We start from the raw sequence: 25686 nt of genomic DNA on the forward strand, positions 1-25686 counted from the left end.
AAATGTTTCCAGCCACAGTTAAATGTTGTTTGGCCACAGACTCACAAAGACAATATTTACCCCAAAATATATAATCATCGCCATAGAGACTAAGAACATGATTAAAAACATTAAAAGACATGTCAAAAGCACTAGAAATGACTGAAACGCGTAAACAAAACAAGAATAAACGCTCGTATTAACAGTGCTTTTGTACCTGCAGTGGACGACAATGGGCCCAGAGAAGGGGGGGTTGACCGCCTTGACTTTCTTGAGGAACTTGAGCATACCGATGGGGGAGAAGGGAACGCCAAAGTCAGGCCAGCTGGTGAAGTGAAGCTGCGTCACCAGCCGTGGAGTCTTGGCAGCATCGCTAGCCTGCTACAGACACACAAAGGCAAGACAAACAAATATTTACAACATGTGCACGGCAGGTTTAAAGACACAACTGGTTCAAATCTGGCCTCTGGGGAAACCAATGTGAACGGTTCTGTGGCTTTATTTGATGTTTTAGATTCATGTTCCTCTGCCCCACAGCAAGGTTTTGTTCAGAAGATAATGGAACGCAAAACAACTGAGAAGTTAGTAACTGCTTGGCTGTTGTAAAGGAACAGAAGTTGTGTAAATACATTACATGTGCAGGTTTGCAGCCATCAGAATATGTAACAGTTCACAGTCACCCCCACCCCCCATATCACACCATGTGCAACAACAACATTAATGTGTAAAAATGTAAATAACACTTAATTCTACTTGTATTTTTCTCTGCACTTGCCTGTTGTATGTTGCTGCTGTTAACTGTGAAATTTCCCCACGGTGGGACAAATAAAGTCATATCTTGTCTTTATGTAAACAGTTATGTGACAGTATTTAGTGTGGCCTCTGTTCATACGACAAAAAATGCCTGAAGCATAAGAGACATGGTATAACTGGTGTAAAACATCAGAAAATTAACACAATAAATCTCAAGACGGTTAAAGACATGTTAAGGGTATCTGCAGGTTTGAAGGCAAATTTATGACCTTTTAGGACATATTTAGGCCTGTATTTGTACCTTTTCTTCAGATTCAACAAAAAAATAAAGGATGTATTAAAATGCTAAAAATGAGGTGACAGTATTTAGTGTGATGTCTGTTTATGTGTCAAAAAACAGCCTAAAGCATAAGAAACATGGTATAACTGGTGTAAAACATCAGCAAATGCAATAAATCTCATTGTCTGAACAAAACAATCAGACATATCTGCAGGTTTGAAGCCAAATTTATGACCTTTTTAGGAGATATTTCAAGGCATCTTTGGTCAAGTTTCAGACCTTCCCTTCACATTAATAACAGTCCAACAGGTCTCATACTTATTGTCTGAACTGTGTTTCAGTCCACTATCATTACATTTACATTTGTACATGTTTAGCTAATTCTGTACAAAGAGTTAAAAAACACATATAGTGATAACATTTGTGTCTGTGGGATTTCTAAAACCTTTGCGTGTCAGATTTAAGGATTAATGATCAATTTTAAGGGCAATTAAGGCCCTATTTTAAAACTTTAAGGATCTGCAGACACCCTGTACATATCATTATCCAATTTGTACTTTTCAGTAAATAAAAACTATATGAATACTCTTTGAAACTCACATATTGTATGCAGAACTTGCGGATGGTGTAGTCGACCAGGACAGTGAAGTCTTCTACTGCCACCCTGACGTTCCCATACGTCCAACAGCCCTGGTCTGGCCAGTACTGGTAGCACTTGTCCTGGAGAGAATGACAAGGAAGGGATTACATTCATACCCGTTTATAAGTGGGTACAGATAGGTATGTAAACAATTATATGTTAAACTAAGCAGAAAAGTAAGAAACAAGTATTAAAAAATGTTAATTGTGTGATTAATTTGGATTTTTCACCATTTTCACTTTATTATTAAACTGAATATTTTATTAAAAATTTTAGGTGTGTTGTCTTAAATGTATTTAATGCACATTTCAACAAAATTTGCAATTTTTTTTTTTTTTAATGCTGGCTTAAGGTGATTTTTGCCTTTTTATCCCAAAACTGGAAAAAATTTAAACTCACATCATTGATCCACTGACTTAACAGATATCAGCTCTGAAATTTAACTACTATGAGCTATTTTTGTTGTTATTATATTTGTCCAAACAAATGTACCTTTAGTTGTACCAGGCATTAAAATGAACACGAAATTGATGAAAACATGGGTGGTCTAATAATTTTTTCCACGACTGTAGATCAGACTAATTCAATTAATTAAGATTTTGCTCTCTGAAAATAGAGAAATTACTAAATTGCAAAATTAAGATTATTCCTCTGTAAACACAAATCCAAAAATATGTCCTGTTTACTTCTTGTAATATATTAATTGTGAATGTGTTTCTCCAGTTATATATTGCATGTAGTTTTAATAAAGTTTTTTTTCCCCCACTATGTTTTGTCTTCAGTTATTATGGCGAGAAAACAATAAATGACAACAGTAAATTGTCCATAACATTGAAGCATCCAATATGAAGTTTAGTTACAGATGTAACAGATAAATCCTCATACTTATAAAACATTAATATCCATAAAGTCCTAACATTATTTATCTTGTGTGCATCTTTTAATCACTTAAGCTGCACAGAGTTTTTCTTAGTAGACATACTTCAGCGTTTTACTCAGATGAATCCTTCACTGTGCAAAAGGTGAACTTGACAAAAGGGCCCATGGTTTAATTTCACAGGCAGTCGGTCCAGATTAGTGTAAAACCGAGGGTGAAACCTCTTAATAGAAAACCTCGGAGGGTGATAATGACTCCGCCTCAAAGGACTTTATTACACATTATGTACCATTGATTTTAACCAGTACACGCGCTGATTTAAATGGTCTCCATTTCTGCGTCTATTGATCGTTTTAGATCTTGTTCAGTGAAGGAGCTCTGGTCCAAATGGGGGAACCGTGTGCAGATGAAACAGATGACACAGGAGTGAAATGAGGAGTTAAATACAGAGCGTGGAATCACCTTTAACCAAGAACAATAGGGTGATTCTTTTAGAGGTGGTCAGTTAACTACAAAGGACAAGGTTGTGTTTTAACCGTTTAGGTGCCAGAATTTTATTTATTTTTTTAATATTCAATTTTTTGATATCAATATTTTAAAAAGCTGTAGCTGTTTAAATTGTTATCTTTGCTTCTAAAATGTGGCAGAGATGTTTTTTTTTTTACTTAATACCTCCCAATACTGTTGTTTTTTGTATCTATGACTATGATTTTAAATGTTCTACCTCTAAATTTCTAAAATATTTTTCGTGCTCTGACTGTAAATAATAGTAAATACAGTTTGGTTAATTTTAGTTTTGATAAATATGGGCAGATTTGGCTAAAAAGCTGCTAAAACTTACTGCATTTTACTGTCTACTAATATTTAAGTTTGTTTATTTTAAGGATAAGATGGAAGAAAAAACAAAAACACAAAGAACGTAACGTAAATATGTTCTAAGTTAAATTTTACATTACGTTTTAAGTCACGTAATCCAATATGGCCGCTGTTCTGCGATGTTATAATATGCAAATTGGATGAGTACATTTACTCCCGTCATAAACTTTGTGTCATACCCAATATTTTTCTCATTTACAGTATGACTTTGGCTTCCAAAATGCCCAGAGATGGTTTTTACCTCATTTCTCTCAATATTTATTTTGTTTTTTTAATCCATGACAATCATTTTAAATGTTCTACCTCTAAATTTCGAAAATATTTTTCATGCTTTGACTAAATATTAATTTTCTACCACAACTAACCATCTACTTTCTTCACATTTCACTTAGGAAGAAAAATCTACCATTAAACTTTAAGGAAATATTAATGTTTATAAACTATATGGACAAAAACATTGGGACACATCATGTCTACAGCTATAAGATTTAAAACATTAACATTAATATTTCCTTAAATTTTAATAGCAGATTTTTCTTCCGAAGTGAGACGTGAAGAAAGTAGATGGTTTGTTGTGCTAGAAGATTATTATTTACAGTCAGAGCATTAAAAATATTTTAGAAATTTAGAAGTAGAACATTTAAAATCAGTCATGGATTAAAAAAAAACAGTGTTGAGAGAAATAAAAGAGAAAAGTAAATACCACCTCGGACGCATCTCTGAGTGTTTAGAGATAAAATCATCCAGTGAATGAGAAAAATATTGGGTATTGACTCCAAATTTATTATATATATAAAATTGGCATATTGTGACATCACAGGGCGGCGGCCATATTGGATTGCATAACTTGTAGTAAAACGGAACTTTGAACATATTTACATGGAAGTTTTCTTTGTGATTTTTTTTTTTTTTTGGTCATCTTACCCTTAAAATAAATTAACTTAAACATTAGTAGAAAGTAAAATGCAGTAAGTTTTAGTAGCATTTTATCCAAATCTGTCCTTATCCATCCAAACTAAAACTAAATAAACTTAACTTACTTAAGCAGCTCAGAACCACACCTTTAAACTTGATTTTCTTCTTCACTTTGAACAGAAACATGTCCTGAAATGGTGTTAGGATTGAAGGGGCACATTCACCATCTATTGGTGGGAGGTGGTAACAAGATTTGGAACTCTATCTGGAGTTATGGTCTGTTTCATTCACCTATGTCACTTGTAGCAATATTGAAATTTTGGCGCTTAAACGGTTAATTCAGGAGAAAATTGGCTCAGAACACCTGAACCTGGCACTGACTCACTGATAGATGAGGCATTTACAGAATAGAAATAAATAAATAAATCACTCACTTCTTTCCTTTCTTTCAAATTCGTCAGCATGACAACAGTCGCTACTTTCTGCTCCCATATCATCCTCCAGAAATCTGCGACGGTGTCTTCTTTTGGACCTGAAGGACAAAGATTATGATCATGTTTTTCACAGAATTAAGCTGATTTTGGATGTCGTTCTCTACTGTGGCGTCTCTTACCTTGTGCCGCTATGAATTTGTTCTTTTCTGTGTAACCCTGTCGGATCAAAAGGTTCATTTGTAAAAGAAAATAACAGTAGGAGAGATCGTAATTAGCAGTGTTTACTTTGCAGTTTTAGAGGCGAATTAATGTCAAACTGAGGCTGTGATCATACTCACATCAATGTACGAAGCATTCACATAGTCTGAACAGGGATTTCCATCCAGCTGAGTCAACACCACTCTGGAATGATCATCTGTCGACGAAAACACACGAAAAGTTTACACACTGCAAGAACAGCTACTAAAAAGAAGCCAAATACTGTTAAATAGAACCAGACTGTTTTGTTTTACGCTAAAATAATCTGCAGCCTTTTTCAAAACTAGAATAGTCGAGCCTCTGCAAAAATGACGAGCCTCAGTGTGGAAATCTGCAGATGATCATGTGTTAAATCTAGGGCTGTCAAAATGAATGTGTTAACGTGGATTAATCCATCATCATGATTAATCTGATTAAAAATTTTAACACAATTAACCCATCTACAACGACAAATGACTCTGAACGTCTCTGGCAATGCATTTGGGTCAGTTGATCCGGTAGTGACAGGCAGCAGAACCAACCCATAAAGATGCACTGCAAAAATACAAATCTTACCAAGTGTAGTTTTCTCATTTTTAGTCAAAATATCACATCACACTTAAAATAAGACATAATCACCGAAAGATTAACTTTTCAGTGAGATATAAGAACTGATTTTTAGACAATAGATCTTGAAAATCATATTTCAAGAAATCTTACCAAGATAATTTTCACTTGTTCCATTGGCAGATTTTTTTTGCTTGAATTAAATAAAAAAATCTTGAATTAAGCAAAAAAAAAAAAAAATCTTGAATTAAGTAAAAATACACTTCATAAGATTTTGATGTTTGCAGTGTGGAAGACGCTAAACAGCATGTTGGCCCTTTGGATGTGAAATATGAGTACATAAAAACCCCAGACGGAACAGTCGACCAACTTAAAGTATTATACGCACTTTGCAGGAAGGAGTTTTCTTTTTGCTGAAGCACTTCCAGCTTAAAAACCACATTAACGTGAAGCATACGTTAGTCGGGGATTCTGCTAGCACTTCAGCTAATGTGTCGCCAAGCTTGCGACACACATTAAGTGCATATACTGTATATTCCCTTCTTTCTTGAGCCTGTTTGCTCATGCAAAATGAAACGCAATTAATTTAGATTAAAAATGAATGATATTTAATCGTGATTAATTGAAATTCATTCACAGCAACCCTTTGATTAATCTGATTAAAAATCTGAATCGTTTGACAGCACTAGTTAAATCATAAATAATACTGCACAAATGCATTTAGTTTCAACTAGTTTTCCACAGTATAGTTTAGACTTGAATGCATCTTGAATAACATGGCTTCAGTATGTTTACTTTTAACCCCTTACAGGGCATTTGTACAAAATTTCAACCTTAGTGTGTTATTGGAGAACATAAGAATGTATTACTTTTGTTAAATTAAAAAAAAAATAATTATGTACAAAATCAAAGTCAGTGAAGTTACCACATTTGGTTCCTTACACAAAAGGAGCAGAAAAAAAAAATCTAAGAAGTGCATATATAAAAAATACAAGTAAAAACACATGTAAGGTGAAAAGATGTACCGATACACATCCACATGATCCCTTTGAACATCATTTCTTACATTAGTACCATTACTTATTGGTACCGAACAGAGCAGGTACACTCACTGTTCATGCAGAGGTGGACCTTACAGACCCTGGAGACCACATTGGACCTGAGATTGTTGACTCACTGTCCTCACTGGGACTGTTTCTGTCACTGTCTTGTAATGTATGTGGAAATTACCAAAAATAGCCACTTGCCCGATAAAGGGTTAAGTTGTGTTGTGACATTTTCTAGTGAAATAAAAATGTAGGTGTTGGGTCATGTTGGTTCAGGGTCACTTTAGCTCATATCAGGAGGAGACGGAGCTCAAGGCAGGGTTCCTCATGAAGGAAAACACCCCCCCTCCTCACTCCAGAGAAAACAGAGTTACATAAGACAAGGTGGAGACGCCATAAAAATACGGATGAAGTCGCATGAATGTCAAAAAGAGATGAACTGGAACTGGAGGTTGAAACCGTTAGAGTTTTGAGGCTAAAGCGGGTGGGGCTGTGGGTCCCAGAGGTCGTCTAAACTCAGATGTTTTGCATCAGACTTGTGATTCTTCCAAACTCAGGAGGGTTTCAGGTTTAGGTTTTAGGTATTGACAGGTTTTTTTACACACTGTGAAATCAATAGGCAACATATAGATGAGCTTTTTGAGGACCCCGAGTGCAAATGTGTTCCATTTTAAGGCTTTACTTGATTGATATATGGCTATAAATTCCACTTTTTATCACAGACTCTCCTGACCTTTGACCCTTGACCTGTACTGCTGTTACTTCTGTATCGTTGCTGAGTGTCAGTGTTGTCATTCTGCTTCGTTCAACCCTCTACATAGTATTTTTATGTCAATTTTGACTGGTTTTACCGACTTATTCTGGCCTAAAGTTTGGAGTTTTTGTTTAAGTCCCTTAAATGTGTGATATTTAGTGACATCTAGTGGTGACGCTGCAGAAGGTGGACGCATTAGAGCCAAGGTTTTATATTTAACCCATAAAGACCCACTGCTACTTTAGTGGCAGTTCCAAAAGACTTTTTTCTCTACATTTGACTTTTCTGAAGTGATTTATCACCATCTATTATAATATTATCCTCTATAATGTGTGTTTTTTTTTAAAAATTATATTACATTTTATATTGCAAACAATTACACAGCTTAATCAACAATGGAAAAAATGATTATCTACAGCCCTAATGAAAAAGGTGGATGTCCATTTTTTATATGATTCTCAAATTCTTTAACACATCCCATTTTAACCCATAAAGACCCAGTGCAATTTTAGTGGCAGTTTCCAGTTTCATTGTTTCTCTATTTAACCTTTCTTAAGGGATTTATCACCATTTGTTATAATATTATCCTCTGTATTTTGCATTTTTAAGTGTATATCAGGTCTTTTCCTATGTTTATTTCACGGATCATGTAGATGTTCGTTACGTTCAGAGTAAATTCAAAGGTTATTCTATAAAAAACAGAGGAAACTCAAGAAAAAGTGACTTTGTCAGTAAAATATGTCATTAACTGATCATAAAAACAGTGTGTCCATCCACTGTCATTGACCCAACTCCAATGGTTTTACTGGTGAATCACTGTTGTAGAAGGTGACTGTGTTTCCACGGTAACAAGGGATCCTCTGAATGTCCAAATGGGTCATTTCTGATGACCATGAAAAGATGACAAACTGTATTTTACACCAATTATTTCCATGTATTGATAGAATTAGTGGATGAACAGGTATTAAACAGTTTAGATCAGTAGATGGTTTTGGTCTCCTGTGGCTCTTTTGGGTCTTTATGGGTTAAATCGAACATTAACTGTCGTCTGCACTAGTAGATAACACTAATGCACCGTAACAGTGAATGCTACCTGATGTTAAATAGGAAAAACTGTGGACTGTGTGCAGTGACTCACCTCTTTTATAGATGCAAATGGCTTATTATAAAGTAACAGAACCATAAATGTGAATATTTTATTCCATTCCTGCAGCTGGAGTCTTCTAAATCCCCCTAAATTTTACAGCAGATGCTTAAAACTAGAAAAGAACGGCTGATGAAAATGCAAGTAGTGCTGATTACACCAGGTAAAAATGGTTTAAGACTTAATATTTATACAAATCTATTCCTTTGCTGGAACATTATGCAAACCATTATTTTAATTTGCTGCTGCTTAAATGGAATGTGAATTATGTGCAATAAGTTATGCAATGTTTTTCAATATTTATTGAAACATAAATGCACTATTACAGACTCGACTTCATAGATATACATACTGTTAATATTGTCTGTTCATATTTTATGTCTAATTTTTCTACTTTGGCTCTATTCTTTTACTTTAATTAAAATTTTTATTGTATTTTCTTATTAGTTTTTCTAATTTTATTGTAATTCTATTCTATTGTGGAATGGAATATCTACTCACAACAAAGGTAGACTTGAAAAACTACTGCGAAATATATATAATATAGCAAACGTTGCACTGGTTTGGTCTGTGATGTAATTTATCACAAGACCAGTGTCACATAAGTTGAGTTTCATAACATTCATCTAAAGTTTGTATTCTTTTTTTTTTCCCTAAAAGTGTTTTTCCTCAGTGTGATGTATCTTGTTTAAATCATGAAGCCTTTTATGTTGAATCTCTTATTTGTAATATTTCACTATATAAATAAAATTGAATAGCTTCATAATTACTGAAAAGAATTAGCATTTTAGCCACGAAGTTACATGCATCTGTCCTAAAATGACATTATTTTTCTTAGATTTCCTCTGAATCTACAGTACTGTGTTTACGTTTTAGGCAGTTCAGTTTGTTGTTTCTGCAAAGTTATGATCACATATCTGCAATTTTCTCTATATTTAGATACAACCGGGATATACAGGAAGTATGTGCAGCATTAAAAACAAAGGTTTTAGTTTTTGGGTTTTTTTTTAAACTCTGGACCATATGCGTCAAGTATATTCAGGCTTTACAACCAGATTTATTGGAAGCCTGAACTGTAACTTTACCTTATTCTCATTGTTTCTGCATTTATTATAGTTTTTAGCCTCATCTAATCCCTTCTCCCTGATTTTTTAATTTTTTTTGTCAATTTGTACACGTTTTCTTTCCCAATATGTGTATAGTTATTGAAATCTATAAAATATGTGCATGGCAGTGGGGCTAAAACTGCTCTTGATATTACACGTTATCTTCTGTAATATAAACTGCTGTTGGGGGGGGGGGGATCAAACAAAAAATTTACAGTTTTGATCGTTTCATGTGACCTCTCTTTGCACTTAACATGTCCTTAACTGTTTTTTTCAGACAATATGAGATTTACTGCAATAATCTTGTTTTATACCAACTTTCATTTCACATGTGTCAGGTGTTTCTTACCCTTTAGGCTGTTTTTTTTGTCATATATATATATATATATATATATATATTTATAATAAACTGTAACATGTAGAAGCCTTTTAGGTTTGATTTTTTTTGCATTTTAATACTGTACATATTTCCTGTATTTTCTAGTTGAATCTGAAGAACAGACAAACATCTGCTTGTCTCAACTCTGCAAAAACAACAAAGCTAAGTAAGGCCTATGATGTTTGCACTGTACTGTAGGTTTTTTTTCCAATAACCCCCCCCAGTAATTACTTAGAAACAATGCTTTTTTTCGTCTTTTGTGGCATAGACTGGTTTAGACTGAAAAACCACTACCTTGACACAAAGAACCACAAAGTACAACAGGGTTCCCCCGGGGTCTTAAAAAGTCTTGAATCTACAAATTTGCATTTAACACCTTTAAAATAAAGTCCAATAAAGGTATTAAATTTGATATGGTGGTCTTAAGTTATGTTGTAATAAACTATAAACCATACACAGTATGGACTTCAGGTCAGTTTTTATGCACTTTTTTGGGTTTTTATGCACTTTTATATATTTATTTATATAGATGTATGTGGACTTTTTTTTTTTTTTTTTTTACAGAATTATGTGTTTTTTCTAGTATCTTTTATCTGACTCCCTGAACGACTGCACAAATGGAAAATAAACTTTTTGAATCTTTGACTTCCACAATCAAGCAGTTTTAGTGAAGCACACCCTCCCACTCCACACACACTCATATTTTTAACAGTATGGCTGTGAAAAAGGCATTAAATTATGTTCTAAGTACTTTTAAAAAGTCTTAAATGTAACTTGTAGGACCTCTGTAAGAGGAGGACTCGATGTTAGATGACTCTAGATTCTGCGTAAAAACATGGAGGACTTCTCAGCTGCAGAAATGATTAAGACTCAGTGACACGTGTACTGTACACACAGACAGGAAACGACGAGCTCGAAAGAAAACCTGGTTCCTACTGTGATGCATTCAGGGCCCGGTGCTGCTGCAGAACAGAAAGTACACTCACAGGGGAGGATGTTGGGGTATCTGTTCTTCTCCTTGTTGTCGTCCTTGTTGGCCTCTTCATACGTCCCCTGGGCATTACCGCCTGGCAGCGACTGCAAACACACACATGTACTGATTTTAACATACGTTCACGTCCAGTCCTTTAAGACTCCGTGCGTGTCCATTGTGTTCTGTTCTGGATCGTGTGGCGCTTTGTTCAGCCGTGATGTGGGCACTTCCTCCACTAAACAGTCCATTAGCAGCCAAGACCTTCCACTTCCTCTGTCAGTCATGACCAACGCTCTGAATAAATTCATACTAAAATGTGCTGCATGAACCGTGAGTCATGTTTCATTTGACTCAGATCCTCATTCACAGTCAGAAATAGACTGGGGGGTATTTTTCAGGTGTGTCGTGTATTCGGTATTTGTCACGGACGATGTGACACACAGTGTATCTTATGTCGCCTGTAACTCCTCCACCTCCTGAAGGGATGACACGACTAATTTAATGTACGACAAACTGCTTTTAGCTCGAAATAATAAAGAGAAATGCGGTGCTTTCAATGGATCAAAACCTTGACAAACCCATTGTGGACTAAAATAATGTCTTCTTACAGACGTCAAAGCATTTACATGTCTATTAAATATAATATGTATAAGAATAAAGAAGAAAGGTTTTCTGTTTGTCGATTTAATGTTGTGAAAGACAGTTTACACTGTTTTACCAACATTAATTCAACATAATTATATATAAAAAAAAAAAAAAAATCATAATCAGAAACAGAACCATCAAGAAAACTAATCAAAAACAAGTAACAAACCAAAAAGAGCAAAATAATCAAGAAAATCAACCAAAAAGGAGCAAATAATCAAGAAAACAAGCCAAAAATGAACAAAATAATCAACAAAAACAAACCAAAAATGAACAAAATAGTCAAGAAAACCAACCAAAAATATAATAATCAAGAAAACAAACAAAAAATGCATTAAATAACCAAGAAAACCAACCAAAAATAACAAAATAATCAAGAAAATTAACTAAAAAGAACCAAATTTTAAAAAAGCAAACCAAGAATTAACAAAATAATGTAGAAAAACAAACAAAAATCCTTGAAATGTCTTTACTTTTCAATTTTTATTGTACTGGTTTATTGTTTCCATATGTTGTTGCTACAAATGCTGTTGTTTTTCTTAGTTTAACAGATTAGTTCTTGATTAAATGTTTAAATCAAACAGTGTTTTGCCAGATTTGACTCATTTTTTTGTCTAATAATTCTTCCTAAAGCTGTATTTATTGTTGTATTTCAGCAGAACAGCGTTCATGTTGCAGCTTCTAATAATCTGATACCTTCTGCTTTTTTTGTTTTCTTCCTCTTACGACTGTAAACATTTATAACATTTTATACTGTGGCTCAAACTATTAATATATTACGATAAAACGATAAATAAATGAGTCTGTGGCGAATATAATGAGCCTGTTTAACTTTATATTCCACCAGTTTATTCTCACACAGACTATGTTCTGGTGCAGGAATTTCCTTTTTATTCATGTTTTCAACTTAATGTGTGAACACCTGACTTGAGGGAAATCCCTTTAAATCCACTTTTAGAGATTTTCCTAGTCTTTATATAGTCTGGAATCACCTGCTGAATACATTCTCATTTTGATTTTAAGGGATTCTTATACTGTAACTGTAATAACGGCCACTTTTGTGACTTATTTATGCCACTAACGTCGCAGATTTTTAGTTTTTAATGCATAAATCTGAGCCCAGTCGAGGACAAATCCATTGAAAATACATGTTTTTTGTCATTTGTCACAAGAGATGAGTCATTAGATTTATGATTTTGATCGTCTTTGTCATCATTTTGGTCAAAAAGTGCACTGGAAAATCTCCTTTTATGATTAATATGATTTTATCTCATCATTGTGACTAACAGCCAGAAATAGCATCATACGGAAACGTTTGTATTTCCAAACTACAAATGTTTTCAAGGGACCAGAACCGTGACAAACCTATTATGAACTGAAATAATGTCAAACCGTTTACATGTGTTTTAAAGTGTAAAAGATAACATGTAGAAGAATGAATTTATAGGTTTTCTGTTCATGTTGATTTAATGTTGTGAGAGACAGTTTTTCACTGTTCTACCAACATTAATTCAACAAAATAATAATAAAAACTAACAAAAAAAGGACAAAACCGTCAAGAAAACTAATGAAAAACAACCAAATAATCAAGTAACAAACCAAAAAAAGCAGAATAATCAAGAAAATGAACCAAAAAGGACCAAATAATCAAGAAAATCAACCAAAAATGAATAAAATAATCAAGAAAATTATAATAAATAGTAGGAGGATGGGGCACTGGTGGTGATTAGAGTGGATACTAGAGTGTAAAATACATAAGAGTATAGAACATGTAAGACATTGGACTTCTAAAATAAAATGTAACTAAAGTCATGCAATAATCCTCTGCGGTTTGTGCAAAATTCTCTGTTCTTGCAATAAAAATGCAATATTTATTCAGACATAAACACTATTTTTATAGACTTTCATAAATGTAGAAAAGTTGCATTTTATATTCTATTTTCTTTTACATTTTTGTATTTTTGTATCTGCTCTATTCTTATTTTTTTCATATTAGTTTTTTTTATTGATGTTATTTGCACCGACTTAAGTAGTACTCCTAATTTCACAGCACACAAAATGACAAAAGGCTATTTTAAGAAGAAAATTTCTTGAAAAAAGTCACACCACAAGGTGTAACACAGTAAATAATCACCAAATCCCCCCCAAAAACTGAGAAAAATACTCTAAAATGCCTGAGGGTTAATTAACTGAAATCAACATGTACAGTCACAGAAAAAAATTATTAGACCACCCTTGTTTTCATCAGTGTCTTGTTCATTTTAATGCCTGTTACAACTAAAGGTACTTTTGTTTGGACAAATAGAATGATAACAACAAAAATAGCTCATAGTAGTTTAATTTCAGAGCTGATATCTATCCATTTAACATGTTTTTTTCTTGATAAAAATCAAAATCACTTCAGTTCTTACATCAATATCTATGGCATTGTACTGACAAAAACAGTGCCTTTTGACACTCCATGTTTTCTTTACTGTCTGTTTTAGTCACATGATACACACAGGAGTTAGGACCTGATTGCATAACCATTGTTTTTGATGACTTTTGATGGTCTAATCATTTTTTACATGACTGTATTGCACAAGCTGAGCAACGTATCAAAGATACCAGCGACTAAAGTGTCTGTAAAATGTCAAGTGAATTTGAAGCAAACTTTTTATTGTCACAAAAAAAGTGAATTATTTGTGTTTCCATAGACAAGTTTAGAGTAAATAAACTAATGTGTAAAGTTGCAAAACAGTAGTTTATGTAGGTGAAATTACACAGACTGAACTTTGTGTTGCTGTTTTACATCACATAAATAATTTGGTCTCATCAAAATTTGCAAGTTTTTACACTTTGTGCAAACAGCTGTTCAGTCAGTGAATCAATGAATGTGAGTTTAAAGTTTTTCCAGTTTTGGGATAAAAAGGCAAAAATCATCTTAAGCTAGCATTAAAAAAAAAAAAAAAAAAAAAAAAAAAAGTTTTGCAAATTTTGTTGAAATGTGCATTAAATACACTTAAGGTTTTTCCACGTGATACACACAGGAGTTAGGACCTGATTGCATAACCATTGTTTTTGATGACTTTTGATGGTCTAAATTTTTTCCGCGACTATGTCTGAGTAATGACAGGAGAAAGGTCGTTTTGAGCGCTGGCCCTTTAAATGCAAATGAGCCACTTCAGGCCCTTACCCTTCCAGGTTTTCGGCTGTGCTTTCTGTCCCGTTCAACCACTTGTGTTTGTTAATACAACCAACAACTGAACATTTTAGGAAATTGGCTCGAAGCTTGGACATATTTTCAGTTTTTACTACAACCGCTGCTGCTGATAAACAGTTATATCGTACTCGGAGAGATGTTCGTCAGAAGTCTTGACCTTATATGTGCAAATGTCGTGACGTAACTAGTTATAAAATGTAACAAATTAAGCAGGAATTTGAACAGGTTGTGGAAATCCACTTGATATTTGCCAGAATAAATATAGAGGTAGGGTTCAAATCAAACTTTATGAACTATTAGGATCCGCAAATACACAAATAAATGAACCACAGACTAATAAAAGTGGGTTTAGATAAATATGACCTCTTTAACCTCACACTGATAATGTAAACAGCGCTTATGCAGCCGCTTTAATGACCAGCTGTTAACTCTGGGACCAGTCTGGACTGGACCGGACCGGACCGGGGGGTGCTTACATTGTACTCCTCCCTGAAGAGTTTTCCGTCGTCGGCCGAACGGAGCCGGTACTCCTCCTCCAGGTGGTCCACGGGGATGGGGAAGTAGGTCTTGGAGGCCGAGGGGGATCTGGGCAGAAGGACCACCGTCTGTTGTTCTGTCGGGCAGAACCGAACAGAACTTTTAGTGAAAATGTTTGATTAAAGCGCACAAACAGGATTGGGTTTTGGTTTTAATGGATCATCAAACTGTTCTAAAACAAAACTAGCCCTAAAAATGACTCAGTTCATCCTTTGTGCGGGTGAGTTTTGTCAATGTTTCCATCGTAAATAAACAAACAGAGGCGTGTAATTATTGAATGAATAATCACGAAAACATCAGCAGAGGTTAAAGAACCACAGGAGCCCCACAGGAAACCCACTCACAGACCCCCACATCAAGGTTTTTCCACAGAAACCGTGAAATCTGAGTAAGAATACAAATCCCACTATGCACTGGGTTAGTGCTAAACATGTGACACATACAGGTTGAGTAATGCTGCCTTCAGGTGCCATGGGAATTATGGAAAATACTAGTTACAAACCCCTTATGTTGTATTTTCCACTCGAGAACTGGGAAAAAATGTTGATCCACAACATGAAAATAACCTTTGAACTTTTCAACATGGTAGAAAACAGCGAGGGATTCACCGCGAATGATAAACCATGTTTTTATTAACGTTTTGCACATTTTTAACATGCACAATTTTGAAAAAAAAATAAAATAAAATTACCAAAAAAATGCTGTAGCAGATGAATTAACACGTCTAAAACGGTTCTCAATCTATTAAAGCTTTTAAAGATCATGCAACGAACGAGTCTGGTTTGACAATTCTACAACTTTTCAGATATTAAACTACAATTTACAGTAAAATATGCAGGTAAAATCAGCTTTGTTGTTGTAGCTTCAGGTGCTAATTGTCAGTGTTAAGAATAAAATGACTGTATATGAGGCTTAAGCCCCGCCCCTTCCAATGGTTCCAGGACAAAAATAAATTAGTCAGTGCCAAGATTTAGGTGATTATTGCATCATTTACACATATTTTACAGCTTAAAATATGATTTTATAAGTCAAGAAAATTGTTGTTTGTTATGAAACATCTTTGAAAACAAGTCATATTTGATGACACATATTTCTTCATTATTAGCTTTTCAGGCTTCAATAATTATAATACCTGAAAAACTCATGCAGAAACTAAACTACAACTAGTCAATTCCTCAAAATAATAGATTTTAAAGCAATTATCCACGTGTAAACTTCAGTTAAAACTATATTAACGTTCTGCTGCTGTTTATGATTTTGCACATTTATAGCATAAGCTGTTTGCAAAAATTTTTTTTAAAAAGTACCAAACATTGTAAATACGTACATAATATTTAAATTTAAATCTTTTTTTTTTTTTTTTTTTTTTTTTATAAATACTTCTTTTTTCTCTTTATATTTTATGTTTCACAAGTATATTTTTCAGTTTTCTGTCTTTCCTGCACGTTATTCTTGTATTTCCTGTTGTAAACTGACAAATTTCGCCATGATTTGATCAAAGTCTATCTTATCTTGATAAATTGTGCATCAGCCATTTTTCATTTACCTACAACAACAAAAGCACTTGAACACAGCACACTCCTAATTTGGAATTTGCACTTGGAGAGCTTCATCTTCCCGATAGCACTTGAAGGCAGCATAAGCATTAGTGTTAGTAAGATGAGCTCCTGGTTCCGCCACCCTGGATACCTGACCTGGTGGTACAATGGTGTATAACGACTCAGTACTGTATCCGAAGTCTAAAACACAACACACATGAAATCACAAACAGCACATGGTGAAAACAAACACTGTTACTGTACACCTGACGCTCCTTTGAACCATTTCCTCGAAAAAACAGGAACTAATTATACTACAAATGCTGTCATGTTTTCAGTTCCAGTCTGTTAAAGCCCTAAAAGATTTTGCAATGAATGAGTCTGGTTTTATTTCTGTACAAATTCAAGGTTCTTCTGCTTCAGTATTCGGATTTAATGCAACTTTCTGCAGCAAAGTGGAAGCATGTTGCACTTTTTGCTCCACTTTGACAGTTGTACGTCCTTTTCAGATTAGTTTTTCATCCCCACATTTCTCCAAAAATTAACCCATAAAGACCCAGTGATGCTTTTGTGTCAGTTCCCACATGAGTATTTCTCTCTGTTTAACCTTTCTTAAGTGATTTATCACCACTTATTATAATATTATCCTCTTTATTTAGCTTTTTTCAGTATATTTTCCTATATTTAATTCACTGATCATGAAGCTCAGAGTAAATTTAAAGAAAAAAGTAAAAAAATATTTCAGAAACAGAGAAAACTGAACAAAAACTGACTTTTTCAGTCAAATCTAATATTAACTAAACACCAACTAAGTGTCTCCATCCACTGTCATTTATCAAAGTACATGGATTTATTTTTTTTTCTACAGTTTCGTTGAGTTTGTGGCTTTTTTGTTGTTGTTGCAGCTTTTATTCTATTTTGGTGACTTATTCATTTTTGTTTACTTTGGCTTTTTGTTCATTTCGTTGGTAATTATATAGTTTTTTTCCTCCATTTTAGTCAAATTTTTTGTGTTTTTGCCACATTATTTGTTATTTTGTGATTTTTTTTAATTCATTTTTGTTAATTTTATTGTTATTGTTTATTGAATATTTGGATCTTTACGGGTTAAACTAACAGATCAAGTGTTTCTCAATGGATTAAGTGTAAAAGTCACCACCTCCTCCAGTTAAACTCTATCAGATTTACTTTAAAAATGCATCAACAAAGCTGAAAACTGTTGATTTTTTAATGATATGTTGCTCTCGCAGGACACGATGCCACAAACATAAAGCACTAATGCACTAAATAGCTGAAATTTTAACTTGTACATTAACAAAAACAATCAAAAACTTTTTATATAATCTGAAACTGAACACTGATTTCTATTTTAAGCACAATGATTCTATTTTAAGTCAAGTAAAGTGAGTATTTTCAATTTGGTATGAGTATTTTTACAATCAGATAGAATTACTATTACGTATTATTTTCATTTAGATCCCATTTTGTACTAATCATCATAATAAGAAATGAGAAAAAGCACATTTACAGGTCATTAAAACCACTTAACTATCATCGTACTTCACATAAATCAGCCTATCATGTTGGAACCCACAGTGCAGACAGCAACACCAGTAATAGGCTCTAAGTTTATACAGTGTGAAAAGATGCAGAGGTAAAGATAACATGTTATTCTTCAACCCAACAATAACCACAGGAAGTTAAATATAACCGCAGAGCAGTGACAGCAGAACCTGCAGCTACAGAACTAAACACACTCCACACCTCATACTGAGAGAATCCGCTCCGTTTTCTGAATCTCTTTCCGTTTCACATCATTTTTCTACACAACTATTTGTGTCACGGCTTAAACAACGTTACCTTGTTCCTCCAGGATGCCATTTGGTATCTTCTTGTCAACTGTTGTGACGACTGCTTTTCTCTGGTTTTTTAACCTGTTGAAAAGACGAGGATTAAAACCATGCAAAACTGCTCAAATCAAAGTCCTAAATGATGTGGAAAAGTCTGTCGGCTGTACCATCTGAAGCTTGAGAAGCTATTCTTTCTCATTAGCTAAAACCTCCCAGACACAGCTCTCCTATCCAATGAGTGGTGGACTCCGACTTCATCCGCTGTCACAGTCAGACTGTTCTCACTGAGACCAGCATGGGAGGGAGTCGGTACAAGCACTTCCTGACCGGGCTCCGCCTCAGTGACTAAAGGAGGAAGTGTTTGTCACCCTTAGCTCTGCCCCCGAGGCTGGCTCTGGGCCAAGCAGCCAAGAGGAGGAGGAGGAAGAGGAGGAGGAGGAGGAGGATGGGGCAGGGGGGTGTGGGTGAGGTGAGAGCGGCCCATGTTTTACCTGAGGAAGTACCAGGCGAGCAGCGCGATGATGAGCAGCAGCAGCGACAGCACCAGCACGGTGGGGAGGATGTGGGGGCTGGGGGACGAGACGTGTCCTGAGGAAGAAGGAGAGGCAGAGCAGGGGTCAGAGGGCACGGTCCACAGAGAGGCAGGAAGAGGCCTGCATGGCAGACCAGGACCGCAAGACCGGCACTGCAAGACCAGGACACCAGAGGACCAGCCTGCATGTGTGTTTACAAATGCTGCACTGAAAGTCATTATACATACATACAACATAATTAACTATATTATTATTATTATTATTATTATTATTATTATTATTATTATTATACTTTAATATTATTACTTTGCCACTTGATGTTTCTGTTAGTACTTTACAATGTGCAATTGCCTGTTTTTGTCAATACTTTTTTTCTTCTTTCGAGTTATTGCTTTACTATGTTCTTGTGTGTATATTCTGTCCTTGTGCTGCTTTTGGAACCTCAATTTCCAAAGGGCTCTGTCCAAAGGATCATTAAAGTTCTATCTAATATAATCTAATCTAAAGAGTGCATCATGGTTATTACAGTTAACACAAATAATCTTGTTATAATTTTAAAACTCTTACTTTGTGGTCTTACTAAATTATTGCATTTGTTGTTTTTTTTTGTTTTTTTTTAACATTTATTGTTATCACTGATTTCTTTTTTTTTTTTTTTTTTACAACTTCATCATTTTTCCATATCAACAACACTGACATCATTAAAGCATTTCTTACAAAAGTTTTGAACTTGCCCCCCTTTATCCAGGTGGCTTATCACTGATCTTTTAACCCATTTTTCATTATAGTATTGTGTGTGCTGCTTGACCTCTTGGCCAGGTCGCCTTGTAATCTGGTTAAATAAAGGTTAAACAAAAACAAATTAAATGAAATTTAACATCAGAAGTTGTCAGAAACAAACCTATAATTAACAGTACAATAAATTCAATTAAACAATTGCAGGTAAAATCAGCTTTGTTGTTGCAGCTACAGGTGCTAATTGTAAATAGGTGCATAATTGTTAGTTTTACTACTATTATTATTTTACATTGTTTGTCTTTTGCACAATCTACATTATTTCTTGCACTTTATTCTGTTGTTGCCTTGGCGATTGAACTTCCCTGTTGTGGGATCAATAAAGTCTAATCTAATCGCCCAACAGTGTTAACATTTCATGGATGTATAGGAATAAAAGGACTGTACACATGTGGCTTAAGCCCCGCCCCTTACAGTGATTTCAGGAAAGAAAAGGATTACAGTCAATGACAAGATCTAACAGATTTTTGCATCATTTACACACGTCAGTTTAAAATATGATTTTACAAGTCAGTTTGTGTTTTCAAAGAAGTTTTACAACAAAGTCATATTTGATGCCACATATTTCTTTTCCATTATCAGCTTTTCAGGCTTCAGTAAATCAAGTCTTTCCTCATAATACCAGAAAAACTGATGCAGAAACTAAACTAAAACTAGTCAATTCCTCAAAATAATAGATTTTAAACTAATTATGCACATGTTAAACTAAACTTTAATTAAAAACTGTAATACACTGTTGCCCATAAAGTCAGGTAATTTTGTTTTCAGACACATTCCTCTTTTTATTCCTGTTTATACACATCAGTATCACCTTTGACCGTGTGTAATGATCACATACAGTCCCAGTTATACTTTATCTATTAACAATAAATCACATTGAGGAAAAAATACACTATTACAACTTGGGAAATGAAATCACATAATGTATCTTGACAAATAATCTGTAGCTCTTGCTGATAACCAACATGTGTAAATTACAGTAACTAATGGAAATGTTACTGTTTTAATCTCAATGTTATTTCAGGTTTTATCGGAGAACTTCTAATAGACCTGAAATGTGCTTTTTCAGACTTCCAGGCCCATCTGATAGAAAATTAGTCAGAAATAATGAGCTGTAATGGACCATCTACACGTCAAAACTAACTTCCCAGCCCTGAGAACCAGCCTCAGCTCCGTTCCATCTGCCTCTGAGTTAAGTATCAGTTGATTCCAGTCCAACAGTAATAAACACTCAGCCCAGAGTCACCGTCACACAACCAGCCATTAACTGTCTGTAACGATGCACAATAAGGTGTAAATTACTGTCCAGAGCTGCAGAGGTTCATTGTGATCCCATAATGACTGCAGGAGAAGCCTCTTATTAAGCAGACGCATGCACTGCAGGAGACACATAATAATCATATCTGTGGAAAAAGTGATGACCGCGGTGGGAAGCGGCGGCCATCGCTCTGCTGCTACGAATTGCTGCGTGTTGCTCATGCTCACATGTCGACTCACACTGTCCCGGGTCTTACCTTGTGTATTGTTTCCATTGCTGGTGTTATTGGATGTTGTTGTGGTTGCCACCAAAAACAGAAGTGGGACCATTGTGGCTGCGGAAAAACAAAATGAAGACGGATATTAGATTTAGACCCAGACATGTTTGCAAAGTCAATATTCGTGAGAACTCAGACAAGTGGATAATGAGAGTATTCAGGATGCACAAAAGCCATTGATACATCTGAGGCGCATTTCTTTATTGGTGACGTTTACTTTAGGAATGTGCTCGTCAGTGCAAAGTTCATTGAGACACAATGGAACAACATACTCATATTCTGGTCATTCATTACTCCGTCATAAAAAAAAAAAAAAAAAAAAAAAAAAAAAATCAGAGTGTAATGCATTGTTTGGCCACAAGGAGGCAGCACAAGACAAGCAACATGTCAACATCCCATTGAGAAAAATGTGAAAAACCTCAAATCAAGCCCAGGCAGGAACATAATCTATAATACGCAATTAAATCTCTGTCCAAATAGAGTAAAATGTGTCATTAATTACACAACTGCAGCCATGTTTACTCAGTGTGATGCCCTTAATGGGTGTGTTCCACATTGGACAAATAAAACATGATTTAAGCTGATTACAAGCACATGGGATTTCAAGGAAATGTCATGCGTGCGGTGTTAGTGGACTCGACATACTGACACAGATCACAGTCAGTCGTCATATAATACTATTATAATACACCGATAAAGCTGAGGATGAGGAGGATGAAGGAGCTAGTCTCCTCTGACAGGTCCTGATGTTTATAGAATAAAAAAAAAGACACAAATACACCTATGAAACAATACAGAAGAACAAACTCAGAGTGGAATCTGTTGAAAATACCAGCACGTTTGGATAAAAATATCAATATTTGGCGCCAGTGTATTGATTAAAATATCACAAGGGGATGCAATATGATCCATTCCAGTATTGATGTTTTATCCACCTCTAATAGAAACCAGTGACAAATTAAAGGAAAAAAAAAACAAACAAGTGGGGGTGGTGTCCAGGATGTTCCCTGATTGGTTTGATGAGGGTGAAAATGATGGGAATCAGACGCTGTGGCCTTCATGACCTTTAGCAGTGAACTCGACTGAACACCTATAGGAGATTTATGACAGGGAGTGAAGCTGGTCTGGAGGATCAGGGTTAGGGCTGGGTCCCAGACTACAATATTTGAACGTGATGTTATGACATTGCCTAAATATACACGCCACTTTTTTTTCCCCGGATATCTTTATTAGTTTTTACATTTAGAACATTAAGAAACACAGACAGAGGAAAAAAGAGGGAAAAAACCCCAAAAACAAATGTAAAAATAATAATAATAATAATAATAATAAAACCCCTCCCCCGCCACCCATACTCGATCATACACACACATTATTCAACAAAATATTCTACAATCTTACCAAGTCAAATGTCCAAATCAGGACCAAATCCAATCCAAAAATGAATGCCACTAATGAAAAAACTTGTCACCACATCCCCTTGTTGTGTATTTGATTTTTTCATTTTTAGTTTTACTTACAAAATCACAACAAGAAACTACAAGTCACCAGAAAAAAAAAAAAAAAAAACAATTGGCAAAAACAAAAACAAAAAAAAGACAATAGCCATGAAGGAAAAACAAAAAACAAACAAACAAAAAACTGATAGATGACAACAGACAAGAACCAACAGAATAGACAGAAATCACAAAAAAATACAATAGACAAAATATACATATATACAGGTTAGGGTTTTGTGAATTGGAGACTGTGTCATTAATTGACACGCGATCAAATGGCATTGAATAACACGCGAAAATGTTGAAAATGCATACGTATAACACACCACATACCATAAGAACTGGTGTGACATGCAACGCGATTTCATGAGATCAGCCTTGAATATTTAATACTAGATCTCAGTGTTCATGAATCTAGGTTGGGCTTGTTTGGACTGGGACAAACAACCTGGCCTGGAAAAAAGTACTCCACGCTAATATTTCATTTGACCATATTTAGCTCTAATTCCCACACATTTCCAGTATTATACAACATCACATTCATTTCCATCATTTTTTGGACACATAACGATGCTGAACCTGGACCTGACCGACTGAACCAACCCCAGATCATAACACTGCCCCCACATGTTTATACTGTAGGCACTAAGCATGATGGGTAATTATGTCATCCACCTCCAGTCTGACTCTGGACTGGAACTGGGTCATTCTGGACTCATCATACCACATGACCTTTTTCCATTGAAACACAGTCCAGTCTTTATGTTCTCTTCAAACTGATGGTTGTGGAGCCTCTTAACGGCTGGCCCCTGGTACCGTCTGTGTTGCCATGGTAATGCTAAGCAACGCTTGTAGCAAAATACACACGCTATAAATCCAACGCAACCTTTATCCGATGGAAGGATTTGCTTAGTTACTCAGAAAACAACAAGTAATTCCAAGGCATTCTCATTATAGTACCTTTTCACACACACTAACATTCCTAATATGATTAACGTTTGAGGCAGAAACATGTCAACAGTATTGTTTTTAAGGCCTAACATGACCATGACATTACAATAAAGACATTTTAATAGTTTTAACATGGAGTAGCTTGGAGTTCTTTGTTGTTTTCGGGGGTTTATTTTTATGTTTGAGTGTATAAAAAAAAAATGCAAATGAGCTGTACTAGAGACTTATACCATACTGTTTCTTGCAGGGTTGTTGGTGTTCAAATGAGAAACTGGCACTAGTATTGGTATCTAAAGTTCACACAGGCTTCTGTAGTTACAAAAACATGCTCCGGTCCGGCTAAAAGTCCAAATGTGTAACTTTTACAGACATTTTTCAAGGTGTCTTTGGTCAAATTTCAGATCGTATATTCACATTAACAGTCCATTAAAGCTGCAGTATGTAGGAATTATGTTCTAAGTAATTGTAAAATTGCCTTGACTGTCACCAGACATGAAGGAATCATGTTCATTTCAAATACTGATCTCACTGACAGTAGTAGTCCAGCCAGAATATTTGCATTTGAAAAGCTCAGTGTCAGCCCTGAAATGATGTTTATATTGACATTGTGTGTTTTGGTCTGAGGCTCCGCCCATCACCTGTCTGCTAATCACAGAGTCAGAAGCCTTTCAGCATCCAGGTTGCCAGATCCCCGTGGGCTGCAGCTGGAACATTTCTGATCACAAATGTCTGACGTTATTAAACCTAAAAGGACTCTTGTTATTCCCAAATACATCGTGACAAAGTGAGAAATAAAACAAGGAGATGTATAGGAGATGATTCAGAAACATGGAGACGACTGAAAGAGGAGAAGGATTTGAAGACTGATGCTGGCCCTGCCTTAGTCTGACCACCAGTAAGAGCCACTCAGAGCCGGGGTCGCGGCCTCTTCACCTGGTCCCTTGTCCCGGGGCCGGGCTGCAGTCTCTTCTCCTGGCCCCGGTGAAAAGACTGCCGGTCCGGGACTGGTGAACAGACCGGGTACCGGTGTAGGACTTGTCTCTTGCCATGGTAGCTCCTTGTAGTTCAGTGTTTTCTGTGGAAATGACCTGTTCATTTAGCGGTGCGTTATCCGAACGGGGGGGGGGGGGGGGGGGGGGGTGTTTGGTCCGTGGTTTGGTCGGGGGGGGTTTGGTAGCTCGGCGTCAGTGATTCGATCGGGGGGGGAGCGTCGGTAGTCCGATGTCTGTGGTTGGGGGGGGGTCGGTTGGTAGTTCGGCGTCTGTGGTTCGCGGGTGGGGGGGGATCGGTAGTCTGGAAGGGGGGGGTTCCGTAGTCCGGTGTCCGTGGTTCGGTGGGGGGGTCGGTAGTCCAGTGTCCGTGGTTCGGTCGGGGGGGGGCGCGGGTCGGTAGTTCGGCGTCCGTGGTTCGGTTGTGGTGGGGGGGGGTTAGAGCGATCGTGCGGCGGGAAGTAAAAGTGAAACCTAATGCTCATTTCCCTTTTCTCTATCTCCTGAATCTTCGCAAACTTTCATTTGAGTGTGCAGGACATTTGTCCTGGCCTTTTATATATTAGACTTATGTAGAATAAGTCTGGTGATGATTTTTTTGTATGAAATTTATGGTGTGGTGGATTAGGATTAGAGGAAACGCTAGTAGTAG

At 35.7% G+C, this 25686-nt stretch overlaps 1 protein-coding gene across 7 annotated transcripts in view; it reads right to left on the reverse strand.

Annotated features, from left to right (window-relative positions):
* The window catches only part of ptprea (protein tyrosine phosphatase receptor type Ea), a 158590-nt gene that overhangs the window by 12676 nt on the left and 120228 nt on the right, over window positions 1–25686 (reverse strand). For 2 of the 7 annotated variants that reach the window (XM_030163562.1, XM_030163563.1), the window contains exons 3-13: window positions 21575–21652; window positions 19224–19320; window positions 18743–18816; window positions 17039–17083; window positions 15284–15420; window positions 10974–11064; window positions 5093–5169; window positions 4934–4970; window positions 4755–4852; window positions 1613–1732; window positions 197–360 (exon numbers count right to left, since the gene is read on the reverse strand). In XM_030163562.1, coding sequence (XP_030019422.1) covers window positions 197–360; window positions 1613–1732; window positions 4755–4852; window positions 4934–4970; window positions 5093–5169; window positions 10974–11064; window positions 15284–15420; window positions 17039–17083; window positions 18743–18816; window positions 19224–19320; window positions 21575–21647 — 1013 coding nt within the window. In that variant the 5' untranslated portion in view covers window positions 21648–21652. Of the gene's footprint in view, window positions 1–196; window positions 361–1612; window positions 1733–4754; window positions 4853–4933; window positions 4971–5092; window positions 5170–10973; window positions 11065–15283; window positions 15421–17038; window positions 17084–18742; window positions 18817–18899; window positions 19037–19223; window positions 19321–21574; window positions 21653–25686 lie in introns of those variants that run through there. The other 5 variants (XM_030163564.1, XM_030163566.1, XM_030163565.1 and 2 more) reach the window with 5 other exon arrangements.

The sequence above is a fragment of the Sphaeramia orbicularis genome, chromosome 19 (genome assembly GCF_902148855.1).
Source record: "Sphaeramia orbicularis chromosome 19, fSphaOr1.1, whole genome shotgun sequence".
Classification (NCBI taxonomy): domain Eukaryota; kingdom Metazoa; phylum Chordata; class Actinopteri; order Kurtiformes; family Apogonidae; genus Sphaeramia; species Sphaeramia orbicularis.